This window comes from Aptenodytes patagonicus, chromosome 23 (genome assembly GCF_965638725.1).
Source record: "Aptenodytes patagonicus chromosome 23, bAptPat1.pri.cur, whole genome shotgun sequence".
NCBI lineage: Eukaryota > Metazoa > Chordata > Aves > Sphenisciformes > Spheniscidae > Aptenodytes > Aptenodytes patagonicus.
Window position 1 is genome coordinate 1,133,901 of NC_134971.1, and position 20,117 is coordinate 1,154,017.

Consider the following 20,117-nt stretch of genomic DNA (forward strand, 5'->3'; position numbering starts at 1 on the left):
CCTCTCCCCTTTCCCCTCCCTCGAGTGTTTGCTCCCCGGTCCCGTCTTGTTCCAGCAGCCTGGGAGACTTTGCAGGGCTGCTGCAACCAAACTAGTTCGCCCTTCTCGTTAACCAGTCCACTGCAGGCACTAAAATAACCAGCACAATTTTGCCGAAGGGGGGAATATTCGCTGAATCGGTAAGTGACTTTCAAACGACTCAAGACCTGTTAGAAATAAACCAGAGCTCAGGCTTTGCTTCAGGGAGTCCGCACGTCTCAGCCAGGTAACACCCCGGTTTTTAACAGGTTTTTTACACACATTTGTAAGGGAGTATTAGGATTTTGGGGCCGTAGCAGTCCAACATGCCGAGGCCAGCAATTTATTAGATAAGATCTCTTTAAAGGACCAGGCACCGTGCAGCCAAAGGCAGCGAGGGGCTGACAGAGACCGATGCCACGCTCGGCACAGCAGCGGGGCCAGAGGACTCTCGGAAGCATACAACCGATTTCTGACCACAGTCCCATCACCCGTAGTGAAACCGGCCCTCCAAAATTACCTCGGAGTCCTCAACGACTTCTAGGAAAGTCCCTAGCAGGATGCAGAAGAGGAGAAAAGCATAGGGCAAGGCACTATATGCTAAAGACGGGCCCCAACTACATTTTTAATGCTTAACAGACAGCGGGCGATGTGCAACCACACTGGGCACAGAAAAAGCAGCCGATAACGCCTTCCTGTCTGCAGATTTGGTAAGGGTGGCTCCGAGGGCTGTTTTGTGACCAGATTATGTTTTGCGACCCGCCTTCAGGCAAGCGCACACTCGGGGTATTTTCCAAAACTCGATGCTACTTATTTAACAGGCTTCACAGCTTTGTCAATGGAAAAAAAAACACAGTGCGTTTCACTTCGAGGGCGGCAGCGCTGAACCTCCGGTGCCAGGCACGGCAGGTCAATTTCGATACTGCCGGGTGCTTACGAAAGGCCTGGAAACGTTTTGATTTTGTTTTGGCTTTTCTGTTTCAACGACAAGTGAAAGTTCACCTTTTGACACGAAACGGACTATTATATCCCAGCGGAGAAGCTAGGTACTCGGAGCCCAGCGCTGCTTGTTCTTACTAAGAATTAGGACTCGAACATGTAGCTTCGTATTTTAAAGAACACCCGCCTGATCCAGACAACGGGCAGCTGCTCCAGCAGCTGGACTGCTATTATTCTGAACGTTGAAACAGGAGTATAACGAAGAGGAACCTCAGTTCTGCCCAAGCACCACGGGGCGTGATATACAGCTCCCGCTTCGTGGTGATACCACCTGTCCAGAAAACCCTTAGGTAGATATTTTTAAGGGCATTTCCGTTTCCAGTCAGAATCTCTTACATTACAGACTACTATCGTTAGAGACACTTTCTCCTCTTTCGCTTATACCTTTTAAGTTTTATAAGCTCAAGGAAACGTGATTTTTAAACTCAGGTTCCTGATGAAAAGCTGTGGAAGGCTCTGAATTCCCAACTCCAGGTTTTAGTAGGTGTTTTTATCTAAAAATAAATGCCACTGAAAGTACCCAGAAAGAACGGCCAGATGAAACATGCTCCACAGCAGGTACTCTTTTCTCACCTTAGCGAAGCTGAGCCACAAGTGTCACCTGTTCAGCATCATATAAAAACTTTAGGTGGAACAAAACAGGTTGAAAAAGTTTTTTTTGGCTCAAAAAAAAAAAGCTTCAAGGAGTCAGTGTGCAAAGAAGCATTCCTTAAGTACCTTAAAAATGCTGCAGTCCTGCAGTGTCTGCCATAAGCATCTCACACTTGGCGGTTTGGCCAAACTAGCCAAACATTAACCTCTGTCACTGCTACTCAGTTTTAACTCTTCGGAGCCCAGGTAAATACTCATATCTATCAGGCAGAGAGAAGAAGCAGGCTGGGCTGGACCAGACAAGAGTTAGTTCTAGGGAACGGCAACTTCTATTGAGGGTTACCACAACTTCTCCCTTAAAAACTACACACAAACGTTACGTTACAAAAGGAAATAACCCCAGCATATTTCCCCCAGGATTTCAACTTTTTAACGTTCTGGTGCCTGCCATCCGAGTCAGGCAGCCACAAACAGGAGACCGACCACCTTCACTAGCCTCTTGCACCTGAATACTTCCCCAAGACGAAGGGCCCTGGACAGCCCTTTCTCTGCTTCGCGCGCCGGCCCCAGGAAGAGCTAACTTTCCATCCACAGCTTGGATGGAAGTCCCCCCCCCCATTCCCCAAGCAGCCTGCGACTGTGAGCCCTCTGGCATGTGCACTGCCGCAGCAAAGGGGCAGGTAGTTCCGCGTGAACCTGGCAGTCAGCGGTCAGCTCTGGCAGGATCCCGGGAAGGAGCCTCTGTCCCACAGCTTCCCAGAACCGGGACTGCAAGCAACAAAGGAGAGTTCGTGCAGAGCTTTTTAGCGCTCTCCGGTTGTAAGTCACTGCTTGAGCCCTTGTATCAGAAAGGCCCGGGGAGGGACTCGTTCACCTGCCCAACAGCTTCCGAAACAGCATTTAAAATTTCACCAAGGTGATGGCTTCCTTTATTCCTTTGCTCCCTGCTCGTCTCTGGCCTGTGCAACCTCCTTGCTGTTCTATTTGATCGTGCAGTCGGAGGGGCACCACCAAATACGCGCGTAACAGGCAACACACGTGGCTTCTGTCTCTGGTGGTTTTGTTTGCAGACCAAAAATGCCAAACAAGCTGGAGAAAAAGTCTGCAACCAACGTTCAAAAGCAGGTCTGCCGCTGCCATTGATGGCTGTCCAGGAAAGCACAGAGCAGATCAGCACGTCCTCAGGGCCACAGGGCGGGGGGGGGGGGGGGGGGGGGGGGGCAGAGCAGGGGAGCCGCATGCTTTCAGTCCTGCCAGCGGGTGAGACCTACCCTCTCCCTTAAATTGGGAAGGGGAGCCCGCATCCGGTTTCAACCAGGAAACTGAAGAGCACACAATAGCCATAAACAAATGGCAAGAGGCCAGCCCGCAGCGGAAGCGTGACCTCCCAGAGAAGAGAAGGATTAGCCACACTTCCCCGCCCCTCTAATCAAAGTACTCTGAGACCTAGAAAACATAAAGGACTTTCCCAGTATCTCACCTAGGAGAAACGGAGGGATAACCCTAGAGAAAGCACTACTATACAGCGTAAAGCTATAGCGCAGGGGGATGGAAAACCCGCTGCAGAGTGCTCCTACCTGGTATAACCTGATGATATGTGGGTGGCAAAGCATCTTCATGATCTGAACTTCTCTAAATATCTTCTTCAGGTTCTCTTCATCCAGCTGTGTCTTATCAATTATCTTTATGGCAACCTAGCAGGAGGGGAAACAAAAGAGAGGTTATTGACCCGATCGCATATTAGGAAAAGCATTTTTTAAAAACAAACACTGCATACAAGACCCTGCTGGGCTGTACAAAAGCAGAATACGTCGTCCCCGCCTCAGAGAGCCTGGGATCTCTGAGCAGCCTCCCAGAAGCCAGCCAGCTTGCCGTAAGCTGGGCAGGAAGAAGCTTTGTTTCCTCGCTCTCAGCACATCTTCCCTACAGAGGGTACCTCGTCAAGAGAGCAGTGTTGCAGAAGGCAGTGGGATTTTTAGGCTGTCGCCCGTTACCGCCGCACAGCACCTTCACAGAGGCGCCCAATACTGTGCTGAAAAGCAAGTGATTTCTGAACTCCTGGACATATTTCAAGCGAGCCCAAACATTTGTTCTGTTTGCTCAAAGGAACCGGCTTCCTAGATCTCACCACCCAGCTTCGCTCTTCAGCCTCGCCGCTGTCGTGTTAACTTACCGCTGGAGGACGTGCCCAAACAGCAGCCTGAGAGCTGCAGTGCTTCGGCACAAGGGCAGCAAGACAGGTGGAGAAGTTGCCAGCTAGCCACACAGAGGGGGAACAGCTTTCAGGGACTGAAATCCGGACGCAAGCGGAGCGGACTCTGTCGCATTATCCACACAACGCCTCACCATAACAGGGCTGGAAATGGGGGGGTGGGGGGTCAGGCTTCTAACAATCGAGGTATTTATTTATCTATTTTAAACCAGAAGTGCTCTATAACGCTACACCAACGTAGCCGAAACGAGTCTAAGTGCTTCCAGTCAGCTGCTCGCCAGCCTCAAAGACTTCCTTGCTTCTCTTCCCTCCACCTTCCCCGAGCATCCTTCCCCGGCGCTGGCGGCTCCCAGCTCTTTTGGGCACGGACAGTAAAGCCATCAGACTCCAAACAGGGAGACGCTTCTGTGCTAAAAAGTACCTCCCCTCAAGCCCACCGTAAGAAAGTAATCTCTTTCATCCAACACACACAGATAACAAGGAAAGGAATCTTTTCCGGAAGGCCTGATTTAGCAGGGGAGAAGAGGCAATTCTCTCAGCCAGTGCGACATGTTGCTGGAGCAAACAGCTGAGAGAAAAGGCTGCTCTTACCGGCAGAGGAACATTTGCACTGCTTCTTCTAAATCAGATTTCAGCCTTGAGTTAGTAAGTACCCTCCTCCCCACCAAGAAACAGCAGCACGAGCGAGCAGCTATAGTACGCCAGCCTAGTTCCAGATTTGTGGGCTGAATTAACAATCCACCGGCAAGTTTTCTCGCTTAGAGATGGCACTCTCCCTGGGAAAAGAACCGCTTTTACAAATCTTCCGCTGGTTGCTTTGCTGAAGCGTCATTTACAAAACTTCTGTCAAGGAAGACTGCAGAATCATGCAAAGACATGGGGAAGGGCATGCAAAGCAGCACTGCGGTAAAAAACGCTGACGATGCACAACCGGAGAGATTTGACACAGGAGCCCAAAGCCCAATTACATAAATGCTTAGCTGGTAACAGACTCCAGCATTCGCTAGGGATGAGGACAAGTGTTCCGCGCACAGAGGCGTGCCATGTCTCTGGACAAAAAACCACAGTGGCACACGATCCGAAAGACATGTGCTTCTCCTCCAGCGCCCAACCCCAAGTGCAATGCTACATGATGCTCTAACAGGCATGGCGCTGTTTGGAGAACAAGAAAAAAAATAAAGAAAAGGATCTTTAGGGTCTTTAAGGGAACAATCTGAAGCACAGGAAAATTAAGCTTCGTATCGTATGACAAAATCCTTGCCGGGGGAATAACTGCCCTGCATGTAAGCAGAACGCAGCAGAATCCCGAAAAGGCACCAAGTACAATAAGCCGTTTCTTTCATTTGAAACCCTTAATTCAGAGTGCAGGAACGACTCCAGACTCCCAAGTCACTGAGCATGCTTCCTGCAGCAAGAACAGAAGCTGACAGGCAGCCAGGTCTGGCACTCAGCACTAGAAGCTGCTGGCAGGAACGGGGTCAGAGCCGAGACGCAAGGTGAAACGGCAGAATCAGTCCCCACTCCGTGACGCTGCCAAGCACTAACCGGCAGCGGTTAACAGGGTGACGAGCCACCGCTGTCCTGTTCTAGGCCGGCAGCGTCCTGGGCTGCTGCTCATCCTCTGCTGAGGAGCGGATAGGCGAGAAGCGCGCCTTTCATTTAGCTAGGGCTCTGGCAGATCCGCACCGTGTAGTTTCAAGGACAACGCTCAGGAGTGGACTGGGAAAGTTGAGAGAGCCAGAGTGGGCTCGGAGAGCACTCGCTACACGCTTTTCACCAAGGATTTTCCCTGCAAGACGAGCTTTTGTAAAGCTGAAACCAAGATACGTAAAAAACTAAGAGCAGCTTCCTCAAAGAGCGAAGCCAAGATGTCTACCGAGAGACATGAGTCATTTTCAGGCACAAATACGTAAACGAAAATCCACAGATCTGGAGTATTCCTAAGCTCCTTACTCATTTCCCAGCTCCGTATTTGCTCTAAGGAAATCTCATTTCCCGGCTTAATTATACGGCTTGAGTCGACGCTCTTGGCCAAGTTCAAGGTATGTAGAGCATTCGATTGAATATAGCTTGGTCAGTAGGGCCAGACGAAACAGAAGAACTGAATTACTCTGTTTTTCTCTCCGGTAACACGGGGCAGGCAGAACCAGGCTGCCATCTCACCCGCTTGCCTGCCCCGCGCTTGTCACCTCGCTTGTCACCTCGCTACGCTGCGTGCTTCGCACGCGGTGCCCTGAAACTCCACGCCCACAAGACACACAGCACCTGAATCGGTAGCAAAGGAACACAAACGCCAGCCAGAAGATGTCTTCTGGTGAAGGATCTTATTGTGAGTTCGGCCAAACGGGTGGCCCTTGAGCAAACCTAAACCCATCCTCAAAAGCTATGAGGAGGAGAGACCTGGCATTTCTGAAGAGGTTTCTTCAGAATGTTTTCATTCCATTCGAATGCCTCCAGCAACTGATGTAATATAAAAGGTAAAAGTCTCCTGAAAAAGCCTGGGGAAACCACCTTGCGCTCCAGTTTCAGGAAATTCAGAGCTTCCTCACGAACGTGCGAGGGTGGAAGTAGGAAATCCCCTCCGCGCTCGCCGCAGCAGGGAGAGTGCAGGGAATTTCGGGGGGGGGGGGGGCTTGCGTTTCACCTAGGGCTTTGTGGAGGGACTCTATTCAGTTTGGTTCAGAGGACTGCTTTTTTTCCCCAGAGGGAAGGAGCGGTTTAAAGGCTTTCCAGAACGGAGCAAGTTGTTTTTCTCCACTCCTGCATTTCCCAGCTGGCTAATATTCTCCCTTGCCTTGAAAGACGATTCAGGATTTCAACAGAAAAAAGACCGGCTGAAGTCCTCTGGTCACTGCAGCCAGACCGACTTCATCTAAAACTCGGGTCGCAGGGGAGCAGCCACAATGGATTCAGCCCTGCTAACTGCGCGCTTTCCTTCCTTTGGGAAAGTCCGCCCTGCCTAAGCCTCCCGACCAGGAAAGAGCCCCTGCAACTGCATGCCCTCCTCCTCCTCCTCCTGGGTCTTGCTCCGTCCTCCAAGCTGTCGATGCAGGTCACGCGCAGAAGCTTGCAGCTTTTGGTCGCAGCTCTCCCTGCTCGCAATAACTTGCTGCTGCCATCACGAAACCGTCTCACCCCAGGAGGAAGCATCAAGTACAGGCAAACAGGTTCCTCGCTCCAACCGAAGGGAGCACTAATGTTTATGGCACCACTAGAACTAGAGCTCTGTTATGCCACTTATGCAAAAAGAACGATTTTCAGGTAGTCTCGTGAAACACCAGAAAAACCCCAAACCCAAAATCAAGCGCACTCCCTCGCGCTTACCAATACCGTATAAAACAGAGAGGAGAGAGCAAGACTAAACGTCATTAAATAAAGCACAAATTTAGCTACAATTAGAAGTGGAAGAAAACCACGATCGGGTTTCTTAAACAATGAAATACTATAAAAAAGGAGTCTGAAAAATTAACTGCTCCTTTATCAGAAGTCAATGAAGCTTACAGGCAGTAGGATATATGCCAAGTCTGGAGCATACATGCTGCTACCAATTAATAAAATGTTCTCTCCATTTCTAAAGATTTCTTTTTTTTTTCCTTCTTGGATCCAAGCAAAATTACGCTGGTAATTTGAGGAAGAAATTGTTATTTGGAAGACATGTTAAGTTGCTAAAAACAACAGCCGGTAAAGAGAGGGTAAGGTGTTCAAACTGACGCCTGCAAGTCACTGCGGGAGTCTCGCTCTTCCGAGCCGGGCGGCTTGTCCACTTTATTTCCAGATTTTTCTTCTCCTGGTGCACGGCAGCTGAACACTGCTCTGTATTTTTCTCGATTCTACAGCCGCCCTGAGTATGTGTGCATGCCAGGCGAGAGCCTTGTGCGAAGTAGCGGAAGTTTCAGCCGCAGATTAGCATGAAAGGAAAAGGGGTAGTTGAGGAACTAAAGGAGAAGTACTGAAACTCTGGAAGGCCAAAAGGGCGCAAGCAGTCATCACCGATACCAACATCACACGGAAGTCAAGAGGGACGGAAACGGCATTTCAGGCCAAAACAGCAAGTTGCTTTCACTGCACCCCAAGAGGCTCGCGGATGTGAGCTCCCCGGTGTCCCCAGCGAGCCCGGGCTGCCCCTGCTGCCCCAAGCACCGACCATTTTCTGCATCCCAGCACACAGAGCCTTTGGATTTCCCGGCTAGCAAAAACATAGGGTTCTCCTGAAGTTCTCGAAGTATAAACAGAATTCTAAGTTCCTGGTTTGCACTCAGAGATCCGATTTTAAAATCTGGTAGCCACCAGAGCTAGGAGATCACGCCAAGGGCGAGCGTCTCCTAAACGAGGCACAAGCCTTGGTACAGGAGAGACTACCGACTTGCAGGAATTAAAATTTATATAGACATCCTGTTTGTCAGCTAAGCGCGGCTAATATTCATACAGACTTCCTCGAATCAATGCCGCCCTGCCAACAAGAAGGGAAATAAACTGCTGGGTGCCCAGCGGACGGGCAGGAGGAGGACGGGGGCGGCATGGAGGCAGGGAAAGGACAGCCACCATGCCCTTAACTGCTCCAACTCCTTGGAAAGTACGTAAGAGAGGGGGAAAAAGGTAGGAGCAAACAGTCTGTTTTCAGTGGAAAGGAGCCATGAAACAGTGAACATTTCCTTTTTCCTCTGTGCAGTGAACAAAGGAAAAGGCTGAAGACCCTGTCCTGGGCTACCATCTATTGCTTCATGCCGCACATTTGCTTCGATCTAATTATAAGGATAATTAAAGCTTCCTGCATGGGTATCATTCCACAAAGAAACCACCTTTTCTGTTTCGGTTCCGTTGTGCCTATAGCGCCATAAGTTAAAACCAGGAAAAACCCCACTTCTTTCGGAATGCGGCCACGTGATCGGTCTCATCGGTAATCGTTATAGAAGTGTAATTATGCCAGTAAGCGTTCCCATAAGCCAGCAACCGATCTCCTCGATCTAACAAGAGCCAACAGATGGCACCGACAAATTGACTGTGTTGAAAAAAAAATCAACATGTTTATTTAGGAGAAACACATTTCCTAGAATTGTTCTGAGGAGTCCTCCTGCTCCACATTCCTCCTGGAAAACCCTCAGTAAACATTCGCTGGATCTGTTCTGCTCTAGACTAACACGTCCATGCAGCTCGGTTCCCGTGTTGCTCTGTGAGGGCACACGGCAGAGGACAGCTGAATGAAAAGCTGCCAGCAGTGCAGGTCTCTTTGGACTAATAAATGAATAAGCCTGGAGAAGGCCCATCTGAAGGGAAAGGCAGGCAGCTGAATTCCTTCTACATTTGCCGGTTATGTCAGCTAAGAAGCCCTCTCCTTTCCATCCACTAGAGCTACAGTCTTACTAGGCTGACAACGCGAGCCGTCAGAGGGACGGACAGAGGAGGACTTCTCTTTCCAGCTGCTCCTGCCTGCCAGAAACGCTTGGGAAGCTCGGGAACGTGGCCTGCTTGGATTAAGCAGCTGCTGGAGGGGTAAAAACCACTCCAGTAAGCAGATACCGAAGCTGCACAGGACCTTCAGGAGAACTCCAGGAGCAGACACCAGAATTAAGACAGAGGGGGGGGGGAAAGAAAAAGGAAAAAGAAAAATCAAAAGAGAAAAACCTGACGTCAGCAGCGGATGCAAACTGCAAAGCACGGCAGTCCCAGCCCAGCGCTGACAGCACAACACACCTCAGGAAGCCTCTGGGGTACGATCATATTTGGATGTTAAATACAGCATCCTCCGTACCTTCTCTTTGCTGCAAGTGGGACGGTGAGCGTTGAGCTGCTGCAATGCACCTACCGAGGGGCTGAAGCTCGACTGTTTACTCTCTCCAGCTGACCTGCACCACACTACACGCCCCGGCGTCACCACGTATCCCATGCCGTGGACCAGGCTCCGCCGTTGCCTTTTCCCCCCACGTTAGAGCCGTCTAGTCAGAAGAGCTCTGCAGACCAGCTAAGCAAGCGAGTATATACAGAAGATGATATGCGTATTAGCTACACGTAGAGGCGGCTTAGCTGGCATATGGACACACGGCTGTGAGAAAAACAAAACCTGAACTCTAGGCTACCGTAGGCCGTGCCCCTTTTCGGGAGCTCAGTTTGATAGATGTCGCTCTACAGCACCGCCGCGTTTCCGTATGGACAGTCGGATGGCAGCGGCACATGTTTTTCAGGCAAGCTGTCATCACAAGTCTGCTCGTGTGTTTAGGGTCACTGGAAAAGTGCTCTCTCTAGATGCAAATAGGCAATTTGTACAATTTTTAGTCCTAAGAAAATGCTCGACAAAAAAGATGCACTCTAACTGACATTCTAGATACCCAGACAATAGCTTGTTACGGAACCGGTGAGACTTCCCTTGACAAGCTCACGGGCCAAATAGAGGCATCTCCTCCTCAGAATTAACCAACCAGCAGAATCCACCTAACTGAACACGATGTAGCAGATAAGACTAGGCCATTCTGCAGCAAAATCGGTGGCTTTTGGAGGTGGCACAAAAGCAAATATTGGCAGCAACTGAAAGCAGGAAACTGTGGACCAAGACGCGTATAGAAAAGTCGCATTTGCTCAGGAAGGAAGTTATCACCTTGTCCACATCCCTCTTCAGAATCAATGCAGCGACTTGTGTCTTGCGCAAGGTGAAGAAAATACCGATGGCGTTTTGAGAAAAGTCAATACGTCCAAATCCTCTTGGCCTGCTGCAGTGTTAATACCCTGCTTGTGTGAACGCTGTACTCTGCTGTGACCTTTCCTTGTCCCCAGGGGAACAGAACTGGGATTTCAATGACAGAAGCACAAAACCCACATTCACGTCTACAGCTCAGCACACCAGCTAAACCCAGTTAAGAAAATCTCATCATTTCAGCGCCTGTACAACAGCCTACAAACGCGGTTGGAACCGTCGCAGCCAGAGGAAACTCATCTACAACACCCCCTAGGAGCCCAGCCTCTGCCCGTGCTGACACCAAAGTGCCAACTCCCCGTTTCCCAGTCTCGTATTAACACTACACTAGCAGCTGCAGCTTCTCTTTTCAAAAAGAAACTATCAAACACATACAAGAGGTGAATGCCCCCCGCCCAGAACACACCGCTTCACAGCGTGAGCTTCGGTGTCACACGGTGACTTAATCCCGAACGCAAATTCTTTCTTTTCCTGTTCTGAAAGATGCGAGGGATGACAGGTATACTCTTGCACGTTCGGCCACAGCCGGTGAGGAATAATGTTCTGCAAGCAACCAGCAAGCTTGATCGCATTGCTAAAACCCGCTTCCAGGAACTGTATTCTCCTCCGCTTGTCACAGTTACCTTGCACCACAGGTCAGCAACGGCACGGTTCTGTAGAGCTTCTCCTAATTATTTCATCACCTGGGGTAACAGCAGGAAACAATAGATTGATTCCAAGTTACCTTCACTGGCTGCCGAACGTGCTAACGCGAAGTCACGGGCTGGTTGAACAGCATTCAGGGCACTAGGACTGCAGAGAAAGGCAAGGGAAACCTAACTGGAGACGCCAGTTAGATAAACAAACCATTCCAGGGCATGAAGAACCTCCTTCTGCGAATGGGAGCTGCTGCAAGCGCAAGTTCTTCGGCTTGCAGCAGGGACACACCACGAAGCATCACCTCAGACTGCAAACAGAAGACTTGGGAAGAGACAGCACGGAGGGACAGGCCGCAGTGCTTCGCGCGGACCTGCACCAGCCAGCTGCTGCTGGTTTGCTGCGAAGAGCATGCCTCGGTTGTACGGTACCGCTACGTAACGCTGCAAAACCTGACGGCTGCTCAGGGAGTTACCCGGGCTTCAGGCTGACCCGAAGAACTTGAGAGGACCAAACTGTGACCAAGGAGGTCGGCCATCTGCAGCTTAAGCGCAGCAATCCCTTAAGCTACACCACATATACCTCCGGTCTTCATCCTTCTTAGAGGCAAGATTTCCAGAATCTTCTCTAAGTCCTGGTCAGATGCTGAATCTCCTGGTCCCGGCCACTGCTGCCTTTTCTTCTGCAGCTACAGCAAGAGACTACACTGGATTGAGCCGAGGACAGAGCAGGTCTTCGCAAACCAGATTGTAGCTAGCCACACCTAACCAATTCAAACAAAAGCACGGTATATTCACACAACTACTGTCTCTTCTAAATTCCACCAGGTTTACATCACAACTGACCCCTCCATCTTGTCATTTAGCACTCTGTTACAAGAGGAGAAAAACCCTCCAGCTCCACGGCTCCAGCTGACGTTTGTGCCAGTAATTTGCTTTTAGTTCAGAAGCCTTAGAAAATTACTATAATGCTTAGCAGATGCAAGTCTAAGAACTTCACAGGAGCCAGAACCATGAATTAGAGGTGGTATGGAAAATTATTTATTTATCTAAGTCAAGGGGGGGAAAAAAAAAATATCAAAGCACACCCACAACTGCCAGCCTACAGTGATGGCCTGTACTGCTACACTTAAATATGTCCACATGTCCGTCCACAGATAGCAGGCACAAAAAACTGAATGCCTGGTTATGTGATTTATTTGAACTCCTTCGCATCTTGACTATAAACGCAGAATATCCAAGAACCGGTATTAAAGCTTAGCTTAAGCCTAAGGGAAAAAGGCTTCGGTAAAAGCCAGGTAAAGGCCCCTCTCCCCACCCGTGTCGGACCCCCCAGCACAGCTCTTCCCTGACTTCTTTACGTCTTGCTTCCGCCTCGGGACCTTTGATCTAACGAGAGTCTTTCGACGGCAGAGATTGAGATCTCCCAAACCAGCGCACGCTGTAATCAGTTCACAAAACTCAAGCTGCAAATCAGGCCACTATCTGGTCAAATCTAACCCGAGTTGCAGGTGTAAAACACGTCATACAGACATTTCATGGGAAAGCAGCTTTTGCTTGTAGCATTAGCAGTGGCCCTACAGTAATTACAGGGGGATCTACCCAGGCAATGCAAGTACTGTGTGGGTTTGCTGGGGTGAAAGGAATGAAAAGTCAGCAACGAACACCGCTGTGGTTCAGCCGTACGATCTGCTGACAGTCTGCAGCGCTACCTCCATGGGTTCCATGCAAATTAAAAGCAATCTTGGCACTCACTACACAAAGACTGCACTTGCTAATTAAAACCGGTTTTGGAATGAGCTTAGTTAAACAAGTGCAGAACCTTACGGAGGTACGTTTAAATTGATGTAAACCAGTTAACTCAAATGCGATGTGAAGAAGCAGATCCCGGTCACATAAGCGTGACCGTTCCATAGAGGAGGCTCAGATCCAGTCACTCTGGCCAGCAGACGTGAACGTAGCATTTCTGCTTCGGCCTGACCGCACTCTCGCTTACGCTACAGCTTGGCCTCCCAGCAACCTGCACACAAGCGAAGCCAAGAGGCGAACCACGATCTGGGAGGACGCTTGCCCACCTTGGTCCCCTTTCAATACAGGTGATCCTCCACCTCGGGGCACCGCGTTCAAACTGTTTTCTTAATCCCTCTCCACCCATAAAGCAATTAAGCAGCTGAACTTTTGTCCAAAAGCACAGAATCAGCAAGGTCGGGCCACGTCTGCGCAACGCTGGCCATCAGGACCCGGCACCGACCTCATTTTAAATCAAGGAGAATGGAAGAAAGGTCTGGGAAAACGAGATGACAGCACAGGATGTTCTTGCCTTTATCTGCCGTATTTCCCACACACGTAGAGCGGTGCACGGCACGTAGGAGGGGAAGCACAAAGCAGCTCGCGTGTGCTCCGCTCCGCACCTTGGCAGCGATGGAAAGAGCTGAGCATCTGAGGGGGAGAGGGAGAGGAGGGGGAGAGCCGCGAGGACGTCACGGGGCAGGATCCTGCGGGAGGCCGGGTTGCCTGGAGACGGAGCCGGCAAGAAGAGGAGGAAAAGCCATTGCCAGGAAGAAAGTCGAAACGCCTTTCACAAGCAGGGTTCAATCCCATGCCCCGGCACACGGTCACCGAGGGGAGTTTAATCAGAAAGGACATCGTCATCTAACGCGGCCGCGGTTGTTCCAGGTTTCTTCCGGAAACTGCATTTGTGACTCTGCCCAAGTGTTTCACGTTGTCAGTTGTAGTTAATGTAAAGTTTCTGGCAAACTCAAATGCACATTAGCTTCCCCCACCCCCCCATATTTCACACCTTCTAACAACCTAAAAAAATCCTGGTGCTGCATCACAGCTCAGCGCACAGCAGAGTCCCCCGGACCGCTACAAAATGCCTGACTGAGACCAGAAAGACGTCAGTGAACCTCAGAGGGCATTTATGCTCTGGGTTTACCATAGTTCTTTTGTTTGCAAAGACGGAAGAGGGGAGGAGACTGCAGTGAATTCATTTACAGTACCAGTCTGACACGTGTGCCAGACGCCCCCAGTGATATCCAACATAACGCAGCGGGCCGTAACAATATCGGGAAAATTAGACCACTTCTGAGAAAAGCTTGCTGTCATTAAGCGCTAGGATCTCCCCGACTTGCAGGAATTACACCCAGAACGATGCCGACTGGCACGGAGTTGAAGACGCGACTTCCCCACTTCCACTCAATGCTGGTACAATCTTTTTTCAAACGCGGAGTTGTTTAATTTGTCCCTACCTCACAATCTCTCGGAAAAGCCCCATGAAGGAATAAGAAGATAAAAGCCATATGGAGAAGTGCGTTGGACCGTCTGCGACTAAAGCCATCGACTTTTTCTTTCGGACACTTCCACACGTCAACGCCTTTCGTGGTTACTTCTTCCACCGGCTCCGCTCCCGCCCCTCCGACAGCCACCCCCAGCGGCAGACGAGGGGGGAGCACAGCGCCCAGCCCAGCGGCACAGCCAGCTGGTCAGCTTCAAGGTTGCGCTGCGGCCTAAGCATTCAATAAAAACAAGGTTCAGTTTACCGACACCTTCAATACCCATTTGTCAATATTACGACAGGAGATGTTAGTTGTACGTCCTGACTGACCACCATTCGGACACTGGACTCCGACCATCTCTTGAGATTGCCATTTTAAGATTTGCAGTGGCTGTCGAAGAGCCAGTGCCGCTAAAACTAAAAAGCCCATCAGTGTCCAACCAGCGAAGCTTTGTTAACACGTATCACGCCGAAGCAAGAGCATCTCGCAGAAGCCCAAGGCAAACTCTTAGGTTGCAACTGATTTATCGTCGCTTTGCCCAGAACCAAGCGATGGCTGAAGCAGCGAGCGCACCAGCTAAGATATCCAGCTCATTTCAGCGGCCAGAGCCAAGACCTGCTTGCAAGATCACCTGTACTCCAACGAGCCTGTTTCTTACGTCGCTAACGCTCTTGCCTGCAGCCAGCAGAGCTGGAGGAAATCATACGAGACTGTTACTCACTGGCGCTGCCTTAGAGCAACACCAGACTCTTGGACCGAGTTGCTTAGCAGCAGAGTTTTGGAAATGTAGTCGCACGCAGGAAGAAATCTGTCACAGCAGGCTACGCATCAAGAATGCTGCACGGCAGCGGCCACGGGTCCGCCTGCTGCGAAACTAAGCTGTGCTTGCTGCAACGCAGAGACCTCGTTTGAGAGCAGATGAGGAATGAGACACATAGTCTACCTTCCAGGTTTTTAGGGAAAGACTCCTCTCAAATATCAGTAGGAAGTCTTCACAAAACTGCTACAGGATATCAGAGCAAGCAGGTTTTAAGCGTTATTGAAAGTTCCCCTGGATTGTCCCTTTCCTCTAATTCAGTCACGACCTAAAAATGCAAGTGACAGGGAAAAATAGTACGTTTCAGGTGCACGGCTTAAAATTAGACTCAGGTTTGAATGCAAGTGGATTGAGTTATTAAAAAGCAAAAGCTCAGCAGTAAAGAAAGTTAGTAGATGGCGTGCGTGAAGTGAAACGTTAAGAAACATGACGTACTTTTGGTTTTGAGTATTTTTAAGCAACACTTCAAAATGCAAAGATCGCTGCTCGGATAAAGAGGTCTCCAATGCGAAGAGGGAATACCTTCACCCGGCTCATGTCAGAAACACGTACCGAGCAGCCAGCACTGGTGCACAGCAACAGGTCTCTCAACAAGTAAAGAGTAGCTGGCTATTTTTCAACAAGAGCAACGCGCACGCAGCAAGAGCAGCTATGGTTTGGCTCATCCGTCTTCCATAAAACACGAGGAGTCCTATCGCCAGTGCAATCCGTAAGCTGCAATCAGGAAGAATAACCGGGATTGTACCAGGATGTGCAGCAGAGCCACAGGGAGCCTTTGCACCGGCTTTCGGTTTATTTCCTGAGGCTCCTCAAGGGTTAAAGCAGAGGACTTCTGGAAGATATTAAGCACTGATGTCTTGGCTTCCCTTCTGCAAACAGCAACAACCTCCGGAGGAATCTGTCATCCCATATAACAAACCCTTTCACTCAACCTCAGCGGCCCGTTCCCTTTGCCTTGCCGCAGCCTAAGCAGCGGTGGCTCCGTGCTGAGCTATTACACCGAATTATGCCCGCATTCCAGGGAGGAGGCCAGGTTCTGCAGCAACGCCAGCATACACGGCATTTTTAATACGGAGTTATATTACGTGCAGTTATATTCAGAAGCATAATAGCTCCCGGTTGAAAAAAAGAAGGCTGTAAGAACATTAAATATCACACTGGGACCACAACAGTATCGGAGAAAATCTAAAGCGACAGATAAGACGGAACAAATCACTATTCCACTTCATATGCCATCAAGTCCATTTGGCAATACGGCATTCCAGGCTCCGAGATACAAACTTGCACAGAAATCTTCCTAAGCCTGGAAGCGTTAGGTCTTTTCTATACCGAAGCGAGTCTGCTTGGATATTCAAAATAAACCAAAAGCAATAGCTAATGCTACAACACACGCTTGCAGAAAAGGGAGTTACCCTGTGATACTGCTACAGCTCCATACTGCTGAACAACAAAACCTTGTACTCGGGGTACCCCCCACCGAATCACGAGCGCTTCTCAGAAGGTCCACGGCTGGCTCTGCTCCCCCCGATGCCAGCGAGAAGGTCGAATGCTCGACACTGAGGAACCGGTACCTAGCAATTCTCAACTTTTCCCACCAATACCTGCATGTCATCGTTCATAAAGGCTGCTAAATAACCAGAAAGACAATGAAATCAGAGCTACGAAAAGCTATGGAAAAAACCTCATCTGGTAGGCGACGTCCCGAGGCAGCCGTTAACTATCAGGACGTCAAGGCTTTGCATACGATCCACAGAAGTTAAAGATTTCAGATGCGTAAGACGTTCACGTGCGCATCGACAGTCTGCTGCTAGCAGGGACTGTGCCTGCCATGCAGCCGCGGCCGGGGAGCGCACCGGCCCTGCAGCCTGGCTGCACGGGGCAGGACCGCCCAGCTGCAGAGCGTGCCGACACCAAGCGCATCCTTTGTTGCTCTCGCGGGGTACGGGTAGGGCGAAAGGGACTTCCCGAGGGCCAGCTTGTTCCCCATTCGGTTTCTGTAAGTAAACTAACACCGCTCCCTCACCCAGTATATTTAGGATCACAATTAGAAGGCGATAGTATCGCACTTCTTTCTGCCGTTATTTTTAAAGGCGCCAAATGCATTAATGCTATGGAGTATACCGAGCGGGAAGGGACCAAGATTTTGACAGGAAAGCGAAGGGTAAAGCAAAATGCCAGATCTAGGTGGTGTATTCAGAAATTCTCAGGCACTGCGTTTCCAGCGACAGCCTTTATACGCACTTGCCATGATTAGATGGCAGTTTCTATGGGAACAAATAAGCAGTGGCCCCGTCGCAAGATGTCTTGTAAACGGCATTTTCTTACGGCTTAGCATGAAACGCACCATCCACTCGGTACATCTAGAGATGTAGGCTCCCAGGCTCCTCAGCGTGATCGCATTTTAGATGCTGAGGGCAGCGTCCGTGTGCACTTATGATGAATATCCACTGCTTTGCAAGACTGTACTAGCCGTCGGGATTAATGTATTCTCAGCGGCAGCCAACCCATTCGACATCTGCTTTAATTTGGGCAACTTCTCCTGCCCGTATAAATGTTCCTTCTGGGAGCAGTCCTTCTCTTTGCGAAAAACGCAGGCAGCAGCGGAGTGCTAGTGCCAGAACCGAACTAGCGCAGACCAGCCGAGAGAAGGTGCCCGCCTCAGGGAAAGGTACAGCGATTTGAAGATGGAAAGCAGCGTGAAGGCTAAGCATTCCTTACCTTCTGTGCCAGGTATCAGATCTTGGTTTTTCTCCGGACCACTCCTCCTCTTCCCCCCAAAAAACATCCCCAAACATCTACAGGCTGAACTTGAACAACTGGTGAAGCATCTGAGCCAATTAAAGCCCAAACTACAGAAAGATTTCTCCTGTCGCGGCGTAGCCTAGCAAAAGATTTCTCCGGATCAGGTTATCAGCTTGTGAGGCAGAATTGTAACGGATACGCCAGCAGTACTTTCAGTACAACGCCAGCGCTGTCGTTACGCTCAAAAGAGTCCAGTATTTGCGTTGCACGTACGGCGCCAGTACATACGGTATCAAATAAAGAACGCGGGTTTCAAATCTCCAGGCGGTGCCAGATCTGCACACCTCCAGAGGGCAGACCCAGGCAACGGCAAGCATTGGCTCGTGCGAAGCGAGCCTGCGAATCGGGCCCAGAGCCAGCAGCGAGGGGTGGACAACCACAGCACCTCTGCTGCGGATTCACTTCCTAGTCAGTTCAACTACTGCTGCTCGGAACAGTTCTTGAAAGGCTGTAGTTTACCTCTCAGAGACATCTCCACCAATAATACGTTTCCTATGTGCCTGCAAAACCTAGTAACTTTAGTCTTCATTTGGCTCGAAAAAGAATAGAAACGATCAAACCAACGCGACACAAATTTTTAGCCCTAAAATGTCAGGATTTTCATTGCAGTCGCAAGAATGCAGAAGAAAGCAATTTTCTTCTCAAAACCATTGTCTCTACTTACTACCTCCACTCCTTCGGTTACTTAAAAATCCCTCACTTAGCTGATTTAGGGAGGGTTAATGTTATTGTCAGGAAGATCTGTTCCACGCTCCCCTGGGCCTGAAAACAACCGTGGCTGCCTCCATCCCCCTGATTACACAAAAGAACATTTTCAGACTCGGCAAAGGTTCCAGAGTATCACCACCCCTCACTCCAAAACTGTTATGAAATGAAGTGGAAATTTTTAGGAAGAGAAGCCAAAAGTGAAACTGTAAGGAATGTAGCCTTCAACACATTAACCCTCGACAACCGAGGGGAAAAAAAAAAAGAATCCAAGCACCGGATAGCCACTTCCTCGCCCTAATCTTGCACGCGCTTCGCAGTAGAAGCAAACCAAATCGTGCCAGCGTTAGTACCACAAATTCCAGGAAAGCCGCCTCCCCCATGCCCCCACCCCATCTATTTCTCATTATTTGCACTGACTCAGAAAGACATTTACTAGATATAGTAAAAGTAGCGACCTTAAAACCTCAATTCGGTCACAGCAGCTTCTCTGCCGGTAAGAGAGCGGGCAGCACGGCGGTAGAGCTGTCCATAAACCAGCACACCCGGGGAACCGCCCGGCTGGGATCTCCCTCCGCCATCACCATCTGTCACCCTGCCCTGCAAGGGACCTTCTCGGGGACGCTGCCGAAAACGAGAGCCTCTAAGGGCACAACAGGAACAGCAAAGTCAAAGCTCAACCTGTCTAACGTTTGCAACCTATTGGTCTTGCCCGGACTCCTCCAAACCCCCTGTTAGGCGGGAGAACCACGGGCTGCCTCCACCCCTCTGCTTTCAGCAGAGTTTGCAAAAGCACAAAGGAAGACGCGTGGTTGGCAACTTATGTTCGATCATAAAATCTGGCTTAAAATAAACCAGCATTCTGCAGTGGAAGATTAGGGGGATTACCTAAGTAAAGTCAGAGATTTCCTCAACTCTTAACAAGGGAGAAGCTCGCAGCTTGCTGAGGACAAAAACACCCCGTGCAGTTACTTCCACTGATAGTCACCAGTGACGTCAGAACACAGCACCTGCCTCTTGTAGCTTTAGGAAGTTGCTTCTCCCCCAAAATACCACAAACAAAAAGGTCAGCTTAAAATTTAAATTGGCTTCAGTATCAAAGCAAGCTTGACAGAAGACCCTTCCACAGCAGTAACTGCACGGACCAACTTTTTAAAGAATCACCTTTCACTTCGGTACAGAACTGAATTACAACACTAGAGAAGCCTACGAGCCACTTCCAACAATAGTATCTGATTTCCCTCATCAGCAGAAATGACTTAAACCCACAGATAACATGCTCAGGAGTGGAAAACCTACTTCAAAGCCAAAACACGACGCAGCAACGGCCTCTCAGGGAAGCATGGTCCGAGCAAAACGGCACCCAGACGGACAA

General features: G+C 49.8%; 1 protein-coding gene across 4 annotated transcripts in view; it reads right to left on the minus strand.

Moving 5' to 3' along the window:
* Nucleotides 1-20,117, minus strand: part of SIK3 (SIK family kinase 3) — a 91,140-nt gene that overhangs the window by 37,887 nt on the left and 33,136 nt on the right. For 3 of the 4 annotated variants that reach the window (XM_076358716.1, XM_076358718.1, XM_076358717.1), the window contains exon 2: nt 3,186-3,302. In XM_076358716.1, coding sequence (XP_076214831.1) covers nt 3,186-3,227 — 42 coding nt within the window. In that variant the 5' untranslated portion in view covers nt 3,228-3,302. Of the gene's footprint in view, nt 1-3,185; nt 3,303-20,117 lie in introns of those variants that run through there. The other variant, XM_076358715.1, reaches the window with a different exon arrangement.